Here is a 15,793-nt window from a genome sequence, read left to right as displayed (position 1 = left end):
AGATGTATTTATACAGGTGCTATTTCCTCTCAATTTGTCTTTTCCTTGCCAAGCTTCTTGTTTCCCGAATAGACAAATATCACCACGAAAACAAACCATCCCACCATGACCGCTAGAGCACTGCTCAAATACACCCACGAGTTGGTGATCTCCCAGGACCGCGGGTACTCGTCGTTGGCAAGATGCCGCACGGGAACGGTCACGCTCTCGTCGATGAAGCTGTATCCCTCACGCTGGTAGAGCACCTTGTACGTGAACATGCCGTGTTGATCTGGGATCTGGAACGTGGTACCGTAGATCTGCGACGAGTTCTCCACACGCTTCGGGACAAGCGTGAGTCTATAGTATGGGTCTAGCATAACGAACTCCAGTTGAAGATCTTGGCAGCCCGTGAATGGAGCCCATTTGTCGCCGTCCCACTGGGACACGCCGATCTCGAATGTGGTTGTATCTTTGATTTTGTAGCCGGAATCTCCATTTTCGTTGTAATGTATCACAGACGTAGCCTTGATGAGTCCCGAGATCTGGAACGTCCAGTTTATCAGATCTGAAACGAGCTCCTCATTGAAGGACTCGTCTTTGAAGCTGGCTGCCGAGCCAGTCCAGAAAACACGAGCGTTGTTCAGGCCCTGCAGCCCGACAAACAGATAGCCCTGGGAACCGGAATGCCACGTCGAGTCGGCATTGACACGTCCCTCGTCAATGTTGAAGGTGTACGAGGTGCGCGGAGCGCGCACAACAGGCACCAGAAACTCGTTATTGGAGAGCAATGCGACAGATCCATCTTTATACAAAATTGGCTTTTCTGTACGCAACACAACCTTGTTCTGGACGTCCGGCACTTCCAGTGTATCGCCGTTGTGGTGGTCAATGTATTTGTAGCCCTTTGGACTTGGATAGATGCCCAATTCGTTCAGGAACAGCACGACGTCGGTCTGCAGGCCCGTGTTGTCAGACACCACAAACACGTCTCCACCGTCCTGGGTGAACTTGAGCAACGTGTCAATGTCAACGAGGTCCTTGGCAGTCGTCGGCAGGATCAGCAGGTTCTGATACCGTCTGAAGCCGTTTCTGAACAGCTCGAGAGGCTCAGATTCCGAACCCACTAGTGCCAGCTCAGGCTCGAGGTTTCTGTCCCTGAGCGTTTCGAAGAGCTTCGAGTACTGCGACTCAAAATCGGGCAGTCTTGTGTCGTACACCACGAGCGTTCTAGAGTCTGCCAGGGCCGGAGACAGGGCCCAAGCCACGGGGGCCAGAAGAAACAAGAGAAAAATCATGGATTAGAAAAAAAAAAAACGTGTTCGCGGTTTATGACGTTGGAGAAGGAGGAGTTTGCCGAAGCGTACAAAAGACTGAACGAGGCCGAGGCCGCAGCGACGGTAGGTAGTAACGTGCAGAGGGCTAACTTTAGCATTTGGAGAAACTGCTGGATGCGATCGAGAGCAGAATGGACGACCTAGAGAGAAGTAGCGAGTCGCAGACGACGGACACGACTCGGCAGGAGGCTGTGCACTCTAACAGTGGCGGCGAAGAGCAACCAGACGAACAGGAACTTGACAAATAAGGGAGGCCTTTAATTGCGACTAATTCTGGACATTTGCTAGGAATACTAATTTCCAATTCGTTAATTCGTAATTTATTATTCATTTTTCTAGTGCCATGCCAATCGAAGCAACCGACGACAAAGTGGAGCTCATTTCCCCAGAAAACCCAAACACTAAGGTTTCTGTGCTGCTCTACGGAGCCACGGTCACGTCCTGGACCATTGAGGGCGTCGAGCAGCTGTGGCTGTCGTCGGCGGCCAAGCTGGACGGGTCCAGACCGGTCAGAGGCGGCATCCCACTGGTGTTCCCCGTGTTCGGCAAGAGCAACGCGCCAGGGTTCGACCAGCTGCCGCAGCACGGCTTTGCGCGAAACTCCACATGGGAGTTTCTGGGCCAGACCAAAGAAAACCCGCCAACGGTGCAGTTTGGTCTCGGGCCCGAACAGGCCAACAAGGAGGTGTACTCCAAGTGGGACAACGGCGACAACGACTTCACGCTGCTACTGACGATCGAGCTCAAGCCAGACGCGCTCACAACAACGATCGAGGTGGCCAACTCGGACTCCAAGCCATGGAAGTTCAACTGGCTGTTCCACACGTACCTGGCCGTCAACGACATCGACGACACATTAGTGAACAATTTGCCAGGTGAGACGTGCTACGACCAGCTGCTGGCCGAGACGTACGAGGAAAAGGCGCCGGCGATCGAATTCAACGGCGAGCTCGACAGAATCTACCAAAACGTCTCGTGCGAGAAGCTGTTGCAGGTTATCGAGTTGGGCAAGGTGGTCCACAACGTGGAGAGAAGAAACTTGCCGGACGTGGTCGTGTGGAACCCGTGGACCAACAAGGCGGCCGGCATGGCCGACTTCGAGCCAAAGGACGGCTTCCACAAGATGGTGTGCATCGAGCCCGGTCACGTGCACGACTTCATCACGCTGGAGCCAGGCGAGTCCTGGACGGCGTCGCAGATTATCCGAAAGGGCGACGCCATCAAGCTCCAGGCTATATAGGTCACTCCGAATTCGGCCCGATTGACTCCACTGGTTTTTTCACAAACTCTTCCTCGGTAGTTTTCGTAAACGGATTAGGGGGCAGCTTGGGGTTGATGACGTACTTGCCGCTGTCGACCTCCGGGAAGCTCACTTTGATCTTGCCCGACGTGCCCCCAGGGATCCACCACTTGGCCCCCGTCGTCTTGCTCGACGGAGCAGGCAACCCGTGCGTGAGCAGAAAAGTCGATTCGTTGATGTTCTGCACCAGAACCAGCGAGTTCACCCCCACAAGCTCGACTTTGCGCGTCTCGTACAGCTGTTTCTCGATCTCCGACATGATCTTCTGGTCTGCAATGTCCAGCTTGGCGTGGAACACGCCGTACACCGGCTTGTGGTCGCTGAACTTGATCTCCTGTGCACAGCCGTACTCCAGCTGGCGCAGCACCACGTTCTTGCTCCGAGCAAGACTCAGGATCCTGTCCGTCCACGCAGGCACCCTCTGTTTGTCGGACGTGTCGTAGGTGTCAGTTCCGCGGTCGAACTTGTACGTCGGCGGGAAATTGATGGCCATCTCGTTGAAATACGGGAACGACTCGCCCGTGGCCATCTGCTTGTTGAGCTGGTCGTACTCAAACAGCGGCGAGAACTTCACCTCGTCCAGATGCGTGCGAACCTGCTCATTTGGGAGGTCGATCCGGAAGTTGAAGTCGCCGACCCAGAAAACACAGTCAAAGTCCCGGATACTCTTGTTGTGTCTGAAGCGCAGCCCGTTGGCGATGGCTTTGTAGTTCTGGTGTCGCTCATCCACGTTGTGGTGTCCGGCGGCCAGATGCGACGCGATGAAACACAACCGGATCGAGGACGAGTAGTCGAACGCAATGGCTATGCCGCCCTTGTTGGCCGAAATGCCCCGGAAGCCGGTTTTTTTGAAGCTGGTCTCGACGTTGTTGATGTACTCGAAAATTTTCTCCTGGACAAACACCAGACTCAGAATCCCGCCCAGCTGCTCGCTTTTGAGCAGAGTGTAGCTGACACCTTCTTTGAAACAATTGAGCGTCTCCTTGATTTTTTTCTCCCAGAAAATCTTGGTGGAAGCATCAATATTCAGCATCTTGCTGGCACTCAGCTCCACCACCTCCTCAAGCCCGACTGCTATTATGTCATACTCCTGGTATTTTTCGGGAGCAGGGAAGAACCAGCTCGTCATGTCGCCGTCGTACTTGATCGCGTTAACGTTGAACGTGCCTGTCCAAAGACTGAGCTCCTTGGTCATCGTGAACTCGTCTGCCCGTTTCTGCAGCTCAGCCACCACATAATCGTGGATCGGGTCGTACAGCTCGACCTCCACCTGCGATGCGCGCTGGCCAAGCAGCTTGTCGAACTGGTTCTGCTTGCTGAACGTCACAGACGACGGCGAAGAGACGTATTTCTTAGACTTTTCGGCCACCTTTCCTACAAAGCCACCGCTCTTGGTCTTGGTCTTGCTCGAGGTGTATCCTTCCACCATCCGTTCCAGACACGTGCCGTTCTCTGTCCACAGGAACTGGTGTTTAGCCCAGAACTCTGAGCCAGGAGTAAAATTGAGAAATCTGAAAAAATAGTCAAGTACCTCGGCAGACACAGCAGCCATGATGGTGTTGGCCCGTTCCGTCGAGGCCAGCGTGTTGACCAGCAAGACGCCAGACTGACGGCCAATGTATGTGCGTGTCTCTATGTCAAAGCAGAAAGCCTCGTAGGTCTTGAGATGGTCGGAGATCTGCTGCAACAGCGGAGAAAGATAATGGTAGCTGGACTTGAAGATCAGCGAGCCCGGGATGTCTGCCTTGGTGTATGAGAGATGGCTGCCCCAGAAAGGCGACTGCTGCACCATTTTCGCGTACCTGCGGCTGAGTTCTGGCTGGTCGCCGCTTCTGGAGAGCGCGTCGATCACGTGCACTGCGCCGTGCTCAAGAATGAGCGTTTCAAAATGTTTGGAGAACGCAACGTTCGACGCCTCCTCGGACCTGGGAAACTCGATTTTCGTCGAGAGCAGCTGCGACTCGAGTTTCCACACGAGCGGGACGTTGCCGCTTAGCTGGACGAGCGCAAAACAGTAGTGCTTGTTGGTGAGAATGATTTCTGTCTCGACAAAGTTCGGCACGTTGCCGTCGTCGTCGGCGCAGTACGGCCCGAACATGGGCGAGCCCTTGAGACAGCTCTGTTTCGAAATGATCGTGAGCAGCCCTTCGTTCTCGTTGACGGTCACGGTTTGCGCGAAACCGCGGATTATTGACACCACAAAATGGCCCGAGTTGAATACTCGTCTCTCGTCCTTACTGAGTCGGTTGCGGAACAATTGCAGCTGGCCGATCATGCTCCGGTTCCACGCAAAGCGGCCGTCATAGTCGTCGACAAGATTGAACGACGAGACGGACCGCGCGCTGCGAACGCCCCGTTCCTGAAACCGCGAAACCATGTCGAAGCAGGGCGAGTAGTAAAACGTTCCTGTGGCCAGCAGGCGGATGATCGAGTGGACAGGAATCTCAGGGAAATCCTCGTGTGTTCTAATTCGCCCATCAAACAGCGCATAGTCGTACGAATCGCTGTTCAGACACACAAACGTTGTGGCTGTGATCTTGTAAATGCGCTCATTGATGCGCACCGATCCAACCTCCGAACGGCCAGTCACAAACCCAACAAACACAAGACCCTTAATACACACGATTCCCAGCACCGCGTGCATCTCGGATCCGCCCAGTCCCTTGACCTCCACGTACTTCTGCAACGGCACGAGCTGCTCGGGCACGAACTCGATCACGCACTTGGGCTTGCTCTCCTTGGACGCCTGGCCGTGCATCTCTCGCAGCAGCAGCGCAAACCCGTCCGACACAATGGCCACCGACCGGGGGCTCTTGTTCAGATATACCTTCATGGCAGAATAAATAAAATAAAATAAATACAATAAAATATTTCATGGCTAATGTTTCGCAGGAATTCAGAGATCTGTGCCAGGCGTGCCGCAAGGGCGATGTCGAGCTCGTCGACAAGTACATCGCGCAGGGTGTCAATGTAAGTGTTCTTGCACGCAGCCACTAACGCCAGATGAATCAATTGGACGAGTGGGACTACTCACCGCTGATCCTGGCCTCTATCTGTGGCCACGAAAAAGTGGTAAGATTGCTGCTTGAAAAGGGCGCCATTGTCAACCGAGACACGTTTGAAGGGTCGCGGGCGATCTACGGCGCCCTCACAGACGCCATCCGTGGCCTGCTGCTTTCGTACGACATCACCAAGGCTGTCGACGTGACACAGCCGTTTGCCTCGCACATCTCTGCTCTGCTGCAAAGACCGTCCATTGCGACCGCAGACGTGCGCATCGGCGACTTCCGGCTGCACCGGTTCCTGCTCATGGTGATGTCGGCGTACTTTGCGCAGCCAGACGTGGACTTTAGCGGGACCAGCGGCCAGGTGCTCCGGTTCCTGTTTGAGTACATATATCTGGTGCCGTCGCTGGATCTGAAGGGCGTCGACGTGGACGAGCTGCGTCGTGTCGCGGACGAGACCGGTCTCACGTACATGCGCGTTGCCGTGGACATGATTCTTGCGCAGAAGTCCGCCGCAGACATCAACAAAACCAAAAACACGGTGCAACACACCATGTACGAGACGGCGCGGCAAAAACTCAAAGTTCTGGTGGACGGGATTGTCTCCGACAAGATCGCCAAAGATGGGCGGCTCACGGCGGCCGAGAAACGCGCGCTTGTGGCTCCGTGGCACGCAGACCTGGTTTTCCGCGTGCACGCCGGGTCCAGGACCCTGCATTACGCCGTGCACAGGGCTATTTTTTCCAGGGCAGAATACTACCTCACGCTGTTCGGGTCAGGATTCCACGATACGGCTGTGTTTGCCGAGCTCGAGGAGGATGGCGTCGTCGACCTGGATCGTCTGTATGCCCAAGCAGACGCGATCGCTGAAATCTCCCTGCCGTCGTCGGACATGCTGGAGATCTCCGAACAAACGGTGGAAATTCTGCTGAGATATTTATATTTTGACGAGGCAGACGTGCCACCGCAGTTTGCAATGGAGACGCTCGTACTTGCGGATGCACTATTCATCGACCGGCTCAAGACGATCGCCGCGATCAGTCTGTCGTCGATCGAGGACTTCTCGACAGTGTCGATCTCCGTCTACGACGTGCTGCGCGCGGCGTGGGAGTTCAAGGTGCACCGGCTCGAGGACCGTGTCGCCTATTTGATAGCGCAGGACCTAGACAAGTTCTGCGCGGACCCGCAGTTCCGCGATATCATCCTGGAGTCGTCGCGACGGATTAACGCGCGGCAGGAGTTCGACACGATCGAGCTGATCGACGATATCCGGTTCTATCTGGCGAAAAAGCACGCGATCGACCAGGACGGCGGGACGCTGAACCCGACGATGGCCCGTGTCGAGAACGACGAATACCTGGAGCGCGTGCGGCAGTACGAGCAGGACATTATGGCAGTGGACAGGATATTGGAGGAGCTGGGGTTGAACGCATAGTTACTAAATACATTTATTAGTCTAGTTCTTTCTGGTGCTTCTGCGCTTGGTCTTGAGATGGGTCTCCGGCAGCCAAGACTCGTCGACCTTGGCAGGAGCCGGTTTGGACGGCTTGGCAGCCGGCAGCTTCTGTTTTTTGGCGTCCTTCTTGACAGTGCTGAAGTAGTTGGCGCCAAATAGCGAGTACAGGAGGTACAAAATGCCCCCGACAGACGCCGCTAGGATAATCTCCAGAACTAGCAACTTGGGGTTGAAAATGGAGATCTTAGGGTCGTCGACCTGGATGAGCTGGTTTCTCGAGCCAAGCATCATGATCTGCTCCTTGAACACAACAAAGATCGACGGAACAACCAGGTACGAGTCCGGGTTCAGGTCGATGCCGATCTTCTGCGAGAACGACACAACGTCCTGGCTGCCCACCGACAATGGCCCGATATTGGTTGCGGTGATGTTGAACAGCGTGTCGCCGGTGACGGGCGAGATCAACTTGCCTCCCACACCCAGAATCGTGCACTCTTCCTCCTCTCCGTTGTAGAACTGGTAGTCAATCGTGATGGTCTCGCCGTTTTCCACGTCGATGAGCTCTGTAGGCGAGGTTTGTTTATCCTTGATAAGATACTCAACTCTTAGATCAAAAGGCTTTTCTTCGGTCGGCTTGAAGTCGCCCTTGGCAATTTCCGGCTTTGCGGCAGGCTCTGCGACGGCTCCCGAGATGACAACGGCTAGGGACACGAGTATTGACAGCAGCTTCATAGTTAGACGGGCTTGTTCTTTTTTTCGTCGAGAAAAATTTAAATTGCACCAACCTTTGTAAATCGTCCTCTATTTTTTTGCGTCGATCTTTGTGCCATGTCCTTTGAACACGCCATGAGCGTCCTCAATTTGGACGTCGTGCCGTCCACCGAGCCCGACGCGCTCGCCGCCATGGACCTTGCGCAGCTCGCCAGCTTGCGGTCCCGCATCGAGGCCCAGATCGACACCCTCCACGCTCGTCTCTATGCCCAGAACGCAGACATGGACACCCCACTGGTCTCCGACGACGGTTTTCCCCGCTCAGACATCGACGTGGTGCAGGTCCGGCTCCTGCGCACGCAGATCATCCGGCTCCGCAACGATTGGCGCCTCGTTTCCGACGCCCTCCAGCCCAAGCTGGCGCAGTCGTTCAGCCGTGCGGCCATGGTGTCCCAGCCATCCAGCATCCCGTTCGCCTCGGTCGCCCTCGTCGCACAGGACAGCCCCGCACACACAGCTGGTCTACGCGCCGGCGACCTGCTGCTCTCATTTGGAAGAATTAACGCTACTAATCATAATAATCTAAAGGCATTAGTCGGGGCTGTCGCAGAAAACGTTCCTGTCGAAGTGCTTGTGCTCAGAAACAACACCCCCACGCAACTGACGCTGGTGCCGGCCAGGTGGGCCGGCCAGGGCCTGCTGGGATGCAAGTTGGACGTGGTTTCATGAACCGGTTCACCCCCCGTGCAACGTACTGGTGAATGCGACCACGTCACCGTCCTGAAGCACATATTCGTCCTCGCCCTCCAGCTCCCAGTCTGTGTCGTTGATCAGCACCAAAATCCCCGGCCGGATTGTGCCATCCTCCACAAACACGTCGAAATCTTTCTTATCCACCAACAGCGTCTCGGTAATATGATACATCAGGTCCCTGATGGTCGGGGGCTCCTGTGCAGCCACCGTGCACTCGCTCTTGCGCACTCCCCCGAAAATGACGTCGAGCCCGCCCCTGGAGTTAGAACGTCTCCACTTGCTACTTACAGGAACTCACACTTGACCGTAACAGAGTGCATTTGGGTCTGGAAGAAAATTTATCAGTGCACGGATGTTTCCCCCACACAAGATGTGTCATATTGAACAAAAAAAATATTTCACCAAGATGTGTCATTGAACAAAAAAAATATCTCACTTTTGACTTAAGACTGTACCATGCTCGCCAATCCTTCTGAAAAATACAAGAAGTTTGTGCCCTTGAAGCTTCCCAATAGACAATGGCCAGATAGAACGTTCGAGAAACCTCCACGCTGGCTTTCCACCGACCTCAGAGACGGGAACCAGTCTCTTCCCGATCCGATGTCTGTTGAGGAGAAAAAGATATATTTCCAGAAACTGCTCGACATTGGCTTCAAAGAAATTGAGGTTGCTTTTCCGTCAGCCTCGCAGATCGATTTCGATTTCACCAGATATTGCGTTCAAAATGCCCCCGAGGACGTCTCTATCCAGGTTCTTTCTCCGTGCCGTCCAGAACTGATCAGACGCACGGTCGAGTCGCTTTATGGAGCTAAAAATGCCATTGTCCACTTGTATCTAGCCACCTCTGACTGTTTCCGTGACGTCGTTTTCGGTATGTCGAAAGAAGAGACGTTGAAGCTTGCGACGGAGTGCACCAAGTTGGTGAGAAGTCTCACTAAGGACCATCCAAAGCAACAAGGAACAGTATGGTCGTACGAGTTCTCGCCAGAAACGTTTAGCGATAGCGACCCGGACTACGTTTTGGAGGTGTGTGAGAGTGTCAAGGCGGCATGGGGCCCGAGCAGAGAAAACCCTATCATTTTCAACCTACCTGCCACCGTCGAAATGTCGACGCCAAACGTGTACGCGGACCAGGTTGAGTATTTCTGCACCCACATATCCGACAGAGAGGCTGTCTGTGTGTCTCTCCACCCGCATAACGACCGTGGGTGTGCCGTTGGAGCGGCTGAGCTTGCACAGCTTGCTGGTGCCGACAGAGTCGAAGGATGTCTTTTCGGAAACGGAGAGCGGACAGGCAATGTCGATTTGGTCACTTTGGCCCTAAACCTCTACACTCAGGGTATTCATCCAAAGCTGGACTTCTCAGATATGAAATCTGTGATTGATGTGGTGGAAAAATGCAACAAGATACCTGTGCACGCTCGCGCCCCTTACGGCGGACAGTTGGTGGTCTGTGCATTTTCCGGTTCTCATCAAGACGCCATCAAGAAGGGTTTCGAGAGAAGAAAGGACAACAAGGGCGTCTGGCAGATTCCGTACCTTCCGTTGGATCCACAGGACATCGGCAGAACTTACGAAGCCATCATTCGTGTCAATTCGCAGTCTGGGAAGGGAGGTGCCTCGTGGATCATTTTGCGAAACATGGAGCTCGATCTTCCTCGTGGCCTGCAAATAAGTTTCTCGAAAGTGGTCCAGGATGCTACCGAGAAGAAGGGAAGAGAGCTCAAGGCAGACGAGATCATGGACCTGTTCAAGAACGAGTATCTGCTTTACAACTATGATGACAACGAGAATCTCAAGCCGGCAGGAAACTTGTTCAAGTTGGACAACTACTACCTCGGGAACAAGGACAATAAGACCAGGCAGCTGGTGGTCGACATGTCGAACTACGACGGAACTATTTCGTATAAAGTTTTGGGAGAGGGAAACGGACCGATTTCTGCGTTTGTGAACGGTCTGAACACACAATTCAAGTCGAAGTTCCAGGTAATCAACTACCACGAGCATTCTCTCGGTTCTGACTCGAACTCCAAAGCAGCAGCTTACATCAACTGTAAGGTCGACGACCAGCACCTGATTTGGGGTGTTGGTATCAACGAGGATGTCAGCACCGCCAGTTTCAACTCTCTGTTGAGTGTCATCAACCAGGCCATCCGCATGGGCGTGATCAAGGAGATGAACGTTTGAAAGAAATATTTATTTATTATTTAAATATGTAGGTTTTTTTATTTTATTTATTAATTTCCCAAATGGAGACATATAATGATTTAGACAGGGACGAGCTTCTGCAACGTCTACTGGCCCTCGAGAAGGAATTCAATGCGTATATAGGCGAGTCCAAGGAGCTGGAAGAGTTTCTGGAAGGCGAGGTTGAGCGGTTGACCGGGCAGGCCCAGACTGCAGAGGACAGAAGCAGGAGGCTTGAAGAACAACTGGACGCGGCCAACCGCCATAATATCGAACTCACGCGACAAGTGGCACTTTTAGACGATGAAAAGAGAGCGCAGGCCAGCGAACTGAACGAGAAAGTGCGAACTCTGGAGAAAAGACTCATAGACACAGAAGTGATCAACGACGGCCTGGAATCGAAGCTGCGCATTCTTGAGTCTTCCAGAGACGACGAGGACGTACGGCTGGGCGAGTTGATGGAGCGCATAGCATTTTTGGAAAGCGACAATCTCGACAAGAACCAGCTGATAGGCCAGCTCCAGCACCAGATACAGGTCCTTCAGAGAAAGAACGAGAGCCTTGCGCAGCAGTGCGACAAGTATGAGAAGTTCAGCAAACTAATGACGATTAATAGAACGGAATTGAAGGTAGCCAAGTTCCAGACTCCTCCAATTAACGAATGAATTTGCCTGGCATGGCCACGATGGGTAGAATAAATAATACGAAAAAAAATTCCATAAATTCCTGTATGGCAGATTTCAACCAACGGCGGGCAAAACTGTACAATTCGCGACTTATACGTGCAGAAGTTGCCGATCCGGCATTCACAGCAGCACAGGACCCTGTCACCGGGGTCAGTGCGAAACTAGACGTGGAAAAATTTGTCCAGTCTAGAGAGTTCGAAATCAAAGAATTTGAGCTTTCCAAGCTCAGATCGCGTTACTCAAGCGCAACGAGGGTGTTCCAGAGCTTGCCGAGATCCCTGCGCAGAAGAACAGCGAGTCACAATGTACGGAGAGTGCCAAAACGCTTGAGGACCCGCGCATTGCGGGAGATGGGTCTCTTGATGAAGGAGCCGGACGGGAACGAAACCAAGGGTGTGGACAAACAGGGCAGGCCGTCGAAGGCCAAACACTCGCGCGGAAGGGAGCTATACCGGCTGCGGCGACAGGAAAAGCTTCTGCGCTACGCAGCACGACTCAAACTCTCCGGACACCTTGTGGACGGAGAGCGTGTTAATGTGCGCAACGTCAAGATGAGAACCAAGTTGAAAGAGCTGCGCAAAAGGATACAGGAGCTCTCGCAACGGGTGGAGCCGCCTCTGAACAATGTATGTGGGTCTGTGGACTGGACGGGAATCAATGAGCGCGCAACTATTGACAAAGTGTCCACCATCAGGTACATCACTCGCCAACGAGAGTTCAAATGGCTTCCGACCCACGTGTGGCATGCGAAAAGAGCGCACATGGTAAAACGTTGGGGCTGGAACATTGCCTACGAACCTACCATGAAGTGTTTCCGCCAGACCAGCCGTCAAAGCAGGACCAAGGGCTGCATTGGCTTCGACACTTCTTTTTACACTACAATTGTTTTGAAAGGAGACGGATTGGGCGAGATCGTCGGGACTTTGACCGATGGAAAAGCTTTAGGAAAAAAGTACGCTCAAAACGGCAGGATATGGGAGGGATTCATCCAAGTGGACGACGAGCTTCTGTGCCATTCCATGGTCTGGTGGATTAAAAATGGAAAAGAGTGCGTGTTAAGAATCCACCCGTCAGTTTATGATCGTGTAATGGACTACCTTCTTTCCAAAAAAGACAGTATTGAAGTTCAGGACTGCAGATACTCTATCGGGTCAGTCACAGTGACCGGACCGCAGGCCTTGTGCTCGCTGGCCTCCATTATCCATCCCTCCAGCCAAACGGTAGCCAGCCAGCTATTTGGTCAGCTTTCCACGCTGAACAGCTCAGCCATTCCTCTAGGATCCGCATTCAGCTTTTTTGCCGATGACCCTCGTCTGTGGCCACGGCCAACCAAGCCCCACGCCAAACCCTCAGACGCGCTGGAATCCATCATCCAGGTGCAGAGCGGAGCTGGTGTAGAGGTGTCTACGATGGAGGCCCTTTTCTCTGTGGAGGGTAGAGTTGCGTCTTACGCCGGCCAGCCGTCCCTAAAACAGCTGGGACGGCGAAGAACGCCGGACCTGGTAGGGCGGCCAACTCCCAAAGCCGATTCCGACCCGAGCGTCCCGATTGCGCTTGTGAAAATGCAATGCGGATTTGTTTTGCTGGCGCCGTGGCACTGGGTGCTACCGTTCTGGCACCAGCTGGCGCACACGCCGCATTTTGCGATTGGCGGACTAAAGCAGCTTGCACAGCTTCGGTTCGAAAAAGGAGAGCTCAGTTTTGCCGATTGCGCGTTCACGAGGGCAGGTTTTGTCGAAGGCCTGGCCAAAGCGGAGGAGCTGGAGGCACGCTGGGCCAAGCGGCCCAAAAGCAAACGAGTCAACTACGACAAGCTGGACGAGCCGGGATCGCCGTTTGGCTGTGATTGGCGCTATTTGCAGCTGTTGCGGCAGAAACTGAAACAAGTGCCGCCAGTCGAGGACTATACGGGGACGGAATTCACGATCACACAGGAGAGAGTAATAAAGAACAAACAGGATGTGTTTGAGGCAATTGAAGACCAGAAAGAGAAAGATAGGCTGATTACCGCGCTGGGAAAGCCAGTTTTCACACAGCTGCCCATCAAGCTGGTCGGGCTGTCGGAGCAGCCTGACACCGCGTCGTCCCAGCTGTCTGTGGTAGCAGTCAAGTTTAGCATGGTTAACAGGGGCCATCCTGCGGACAATGCTCGGATCTATGCCATTCCGGAAGAGAGCTATTTGCGTTGGCTAGAGGAAGCGGGCAAAAGGACGATATTGGGCAAGACAGTGCCTGTTGGTCTGGAGTGTCCTGGGAAAGAATACCTTATTGGCTACGCGACGAGCGCTACGTTTAATCTTGCTGCTGGAAAGGGCACGGGAGTGGGGCTTATAGATGCCGAGGTCGCTTACGACCTTCATGCCAAAAACAGACGCACATTTGTCGTCCGAAACGTGGCCAGCACTGCTTGCTACCTTGCGGAATGGACTCTTGTGGCTGTGTAAAAAATAATATCAATAACAGCCAAAATAGGAATATTTTTGTTTACAAACTTAAATCTCAACTTTTATAGCCATGTCTTTTCGTCCTCCACGAATGACCAACACGCCTACGCGGGCACAAACCCCTACACGGAGCCGATCGTCGCTGGGATCTGCGGGATCCTCAACGCCAGTTCCCTCGTCGCTATCAAGGACACGAACAGCAGCGTCGTCGACCGTGCGTCGCCCCATGACTCCCCGTGTATCGCTGGCCAGTCCAGGGTCCGGACTGCGCTCCAGATCCTCAATGTCGAACATTAACACTCCAATAAGAGCCAGTAGCTCGCTTGGATCGATTGGTTCGCAGACCTACCAGGGAACCATCAAAGTATCTGTGAGGCCCCGTCCTTTGAGCGAAACAGCGAGCTCAACTGGAAGCTGGAACATTAACAAACAGGGAAACATAATAGCGAACGTCGAGGCAGGAGAATTTCAATACGACAAAGTGTTTCTGCCGGACGCAGACAACAGCGAGATCTACAGAGACGTGGTAGAGCCTGTACTTGAGAAATGTCTCCAGGGTTACAATGGGACAGTTTTTGCGTACGGTATGACGGGATCAGGAAAAACGCATTCCATGCAGGGTTCGGAGACAGAAAATGGGCTCATTCAGCTTTGTGCAACAGAGCTGTTTCGCAAACTCAACGCGGAGTTCAATGCGTTCAAGGTGGGTTGTTCCTACCTCGAGATTTACAATGAGAAACTGATAGATTTGTTGAATTTTGATGGCCCCGCAACGGACGACCTCAGAATACGAGACGACCCGACTTTTGGGATACGTGTCGTAGGACTGAGCGAGCACTGGGTGGCCAGCGAGAAAGAGCTGATAGAGGTTTTTGAGCGCGGAGACTCGGCAAGGAAAACAAGTTGCACGAATTTCAATGACAGGTCGTCGCGGTCGCACGCTGTTTTGCTGATGCGCGTCGAGATGAAGCAGGACAGCAGCACGCGGCACTCCACGGTCTGTTTGTGCGATCTTGCCGGTTCGGAGAAGGCATCGTCGCAGAGTGAGCGTCGCAAGGAGGGAGCGTTCATCAACAAGTCGCTGCTCGCGTTGAGCACTGTGATCCAGAAGCTGTCGCAGGGCTCTTTCAACCATATCCCGTACAGAGACTCCAAATTGACCAGACTATTGCAGCCATCATTGAGCGGCGAGTCCATAGTCTCCATCCTGTGCACAATCCATCTTTCCAGCAGCACATTATCAGAGACAATCAACACGCTGCGTTTTGCAGCGCGCGCGAAAAATATTCTAATGAATGTGAGGAGGAACGAGCAGCAGGACACAGACAAAGACCGATACGAGCAGCTAGTCCGCGAGAACGAGCGCCAGAAACAGGAGATCGAGGACCTCAAGCGCGAGCAGGTGGGAAAACGTTTTTGGAGCGGCTCGGACGATGACTCTGTGGCCCAGCTGACGGCAGAAAATCGAATCTTGAACGAGAGGCTGGAGCATCTGAAGCGACTACATGACACAGAAAACGTCCAATCGGCAATGGAGTGTCAGGAAAACTTGCAGCAGTTGCTACAGTTCGAGGTCTCGGACCCCAGGTTCTCAGAGATCGTGGCCAGTCTTGAAAGACAGTACAAGATGCAGATCTGCCAGATCGAGGAGATGAAGTCGTACATTTCGCACCTGGAAAACCAGTTGAGGAGGCAGATGAGCGTTATGAAGCCTGGGATCAGCGTTGCGGGCAATTCTAGCGACAAGGACGAAGAAATTGCGGATCTCAAGCGGCAGCTTAAGAGCAAGGATTCCATCATAAGCGCATTGCGGCAATCTACAAAGGTGCGGGAGACCATCAGTGGCAGCAGCGAGCGACGTGAAAAGCTGTTCCTACGGCCGATCGAAAATACCATTGCGGTGCAAAAAGAGCATCTCAAGGGCCAGCACTAGGA

The 15,793-nt window shown here is 53.4% G+C and overlaps 11 protein-coding genes across 11 annotated transcripts; 7 read left to right on the top strand and 4 right to left on the bottom strand.

Annotated features, from left to right (window-relative positions):
• Positions 1-29: 29 nt before the first annotated feature.
• On the bottom strand, positions 30-1,597 carry KL911_003162 (uncharacterized protein; the record flags this gene model as incomplete). Its single annotated transcript, XM_043198312.1, has 2 exons — positions 30-1,216; positions 1,585-1,597. The coding sequence occupies 2 exons, from the start codon at positions 1,595-1,597 to the stop codon at positions 30-32; spliced, it is 1,200 nt and encodes a 399-aa protein (XP_043054113.1).
• A 62-nt stretch (positions 1,598-1,659) lies between these two features.
• KL911_003161 (uncharacterized protein) lies at positions 1,660-2,556 on the top strand (the record flags this gene model as incomplete). The annotated part of the gene is made up of 1 exon (XM_043198311.1): positions 1,660-2,556. One exon carries the CDS (start codon positions 1,660-1,662, stop codon positions 2,554-2,556), a length of 897 nt encoding a protein of 298 aa, XP_043054112.1.
• Position 2,557: 1 nt separating this feature from the next.
• KL911_003160 (uncharacterized protein) lies at positions 2,558-5,449 on the bottom strand (the record flags this gene model as incomplete). The annotated part of the gene is made up of 1 exon (XM_043198310.1): positions 2,558-5,449. The coding sequence occupies one exon, from the start codon at positions 5,447-5,449 to the stop codon at positions 2,558-2,560; it is 2,892 nt and encodes a 963-aa protein (XP_043054111.1).
• Positions 5,450-5,619: 170 nt separating this feature from the next.
• On the top strand, positions 5,620-7,056 carry KL911_003159 (uncharacterized protein; the record flags this gene model as incomplete). The annotated part of the gene is made up of 1 exon (XM_043198308.1): positions 5,620-7,056. The coding sequence occupies one exon, from the start codon at positions 5,620-5,622 to the stop codon at positions 7,054-7,056; it is 1,437 nt and encodes a 478-aa protein (XP_043054110.1).
• Positions 7,057-7,077: 21 nt separating this feature from the next.
• On the bottom strand, positions 7,078-7,809 carry KL911_003158 (uncharacterized protein; the record flags this gene model as incomplete). The annotated part of the gene is made up of 1 exon (XM_043198307.1): positions 7,078-7,809. One exon carries the CDS (start codon positions 7,807-7,809, stop codon positions 7,078-7,080), a length of 732 nt encoding a protein of 243 aa, XP_043054109.1.
• A 114-nt stretch (positions 7,810-7,923) lies between these two features.
• On the top strand, positions 7,924-8,517 carry KL911_003157 (uncharacterized protein; the record flags this gene model as incomplete). Its single annotated transcript, XM_043198306.1, has 2 exons — positions 7,924-8,130; positions 8,206-8,517. The coding sequence occupies 2 exons, from the start codon at positions 7,924-7,926 to the stop codon at positions 8,515-8,517; spliced, it is 519 nt and encodes a 172-aa protein (XP_043054108.1).
• Positions 8,518-8,523: 6 nt separating this feature from the next.
• KL911_003156 (uncharacterized protein) lies at positions 8,524-8,861 on the bottom strand (the record flags this gene model as incomplete). Its single annotated transcript, XM_043198305.1, has 2 exons — positions 8,524-8,758; positions 8,842-8,861. 2 exons carry the CDS (start codon positions 8,859-8,861, stop codon positions 8,524-8,526), a joined length of 255 nt encoding a protein of 84 aa, XP_043054107.1.
• A 136-nt stretch (positions 8,862-8,997) lies between these two features.
• On the top strand, positions 8,998-10,728 carry KL911_003155 (uncharacterized protein; the record flags this gene model as incomplete). Its single annotated transcript, XM_043198304.1, has 1 exon — positions 8,998-10,728. The coding sequence occupies one exon, from the start codon at positions 8,998-9,000 to the stop codon at positions 10,726-10,728; it is 1,731 nt and encodes a 576-aa protein (XP_043054106.1).
• Positions 10,729-10,790: 62 nt separating this feature from the next.
• Positions 10,791-11,393, top strand: KL911_003154 (uncharacterized protein; the record flags this gene model as incomplete). The annotated part of the gene is made up of 1 exon (XM_043198303.1): positions 10,791-11,393. The coding sequence occupies one exon, from the start codon at positions 10,791-10,793 to the stop codon at positions 11,391-11,393; it is 603 nt and encodes a 200-aa protein (XP_043054105.1).
• A 65-nt stretch (positions 11,394-11,458) lies between these two features.
• On the top strand, positions 11,459-13,858 carry KL911_003153 (uncharacterized protein; the record flags this gene model as incomplete). Its single annotated transcript, XM_043198302.1, has 1 exon — positions 11,459-13,858. The coding sequence occupies one exon, from the start codon at positions 11,459-11,461 to the stop codon at positions 13,856-13,858; it is 2,400 nt and encodes a 799-aa protein (XP_043054104.1).
• Positions 13,859-13,928: 70 nt separating this feature from the next.
• Positions 13,929-15,791, top strand: KL911_003152 (uncharacterized protein; the record flags this gene model as incomplete). The annotated part of the gene is made up of 1 exon (XM_043198301.1): positions 13,929-15,791. The coding sequence occupies one exon, from the start codon at positions 13,929-13,931 to the stop codon at positions 15,789-15,791; it is 1,863 nt and encodes a 620-aa protein (XP_043054103.1).
• Between the last annotated feature and the right edge of the window lie 2 nt (positions 15,792-15,793).

Source organism: Ogataea haglerorum (assembly GCF_019207285.1).
Source record: "Ogataea haglerorum isolate 81-453-3 chromosome Unknown 81-453-3_NODE_8_length_489951_cov_95.815404, whole genome shotgun sequence".
In the NCBI taxonomy this organism is placed as follows: Eukaryota; Fungi; Ascomycota; class Pichiomycetes; order Pichiales; family Pichiaceae; genus Ogataea; species Ogataea haglerorum.
Note: the sequence above shows the minus strand (reverse complement) of the source record. Positions and strands in the feature narration are given on the sequence as shown.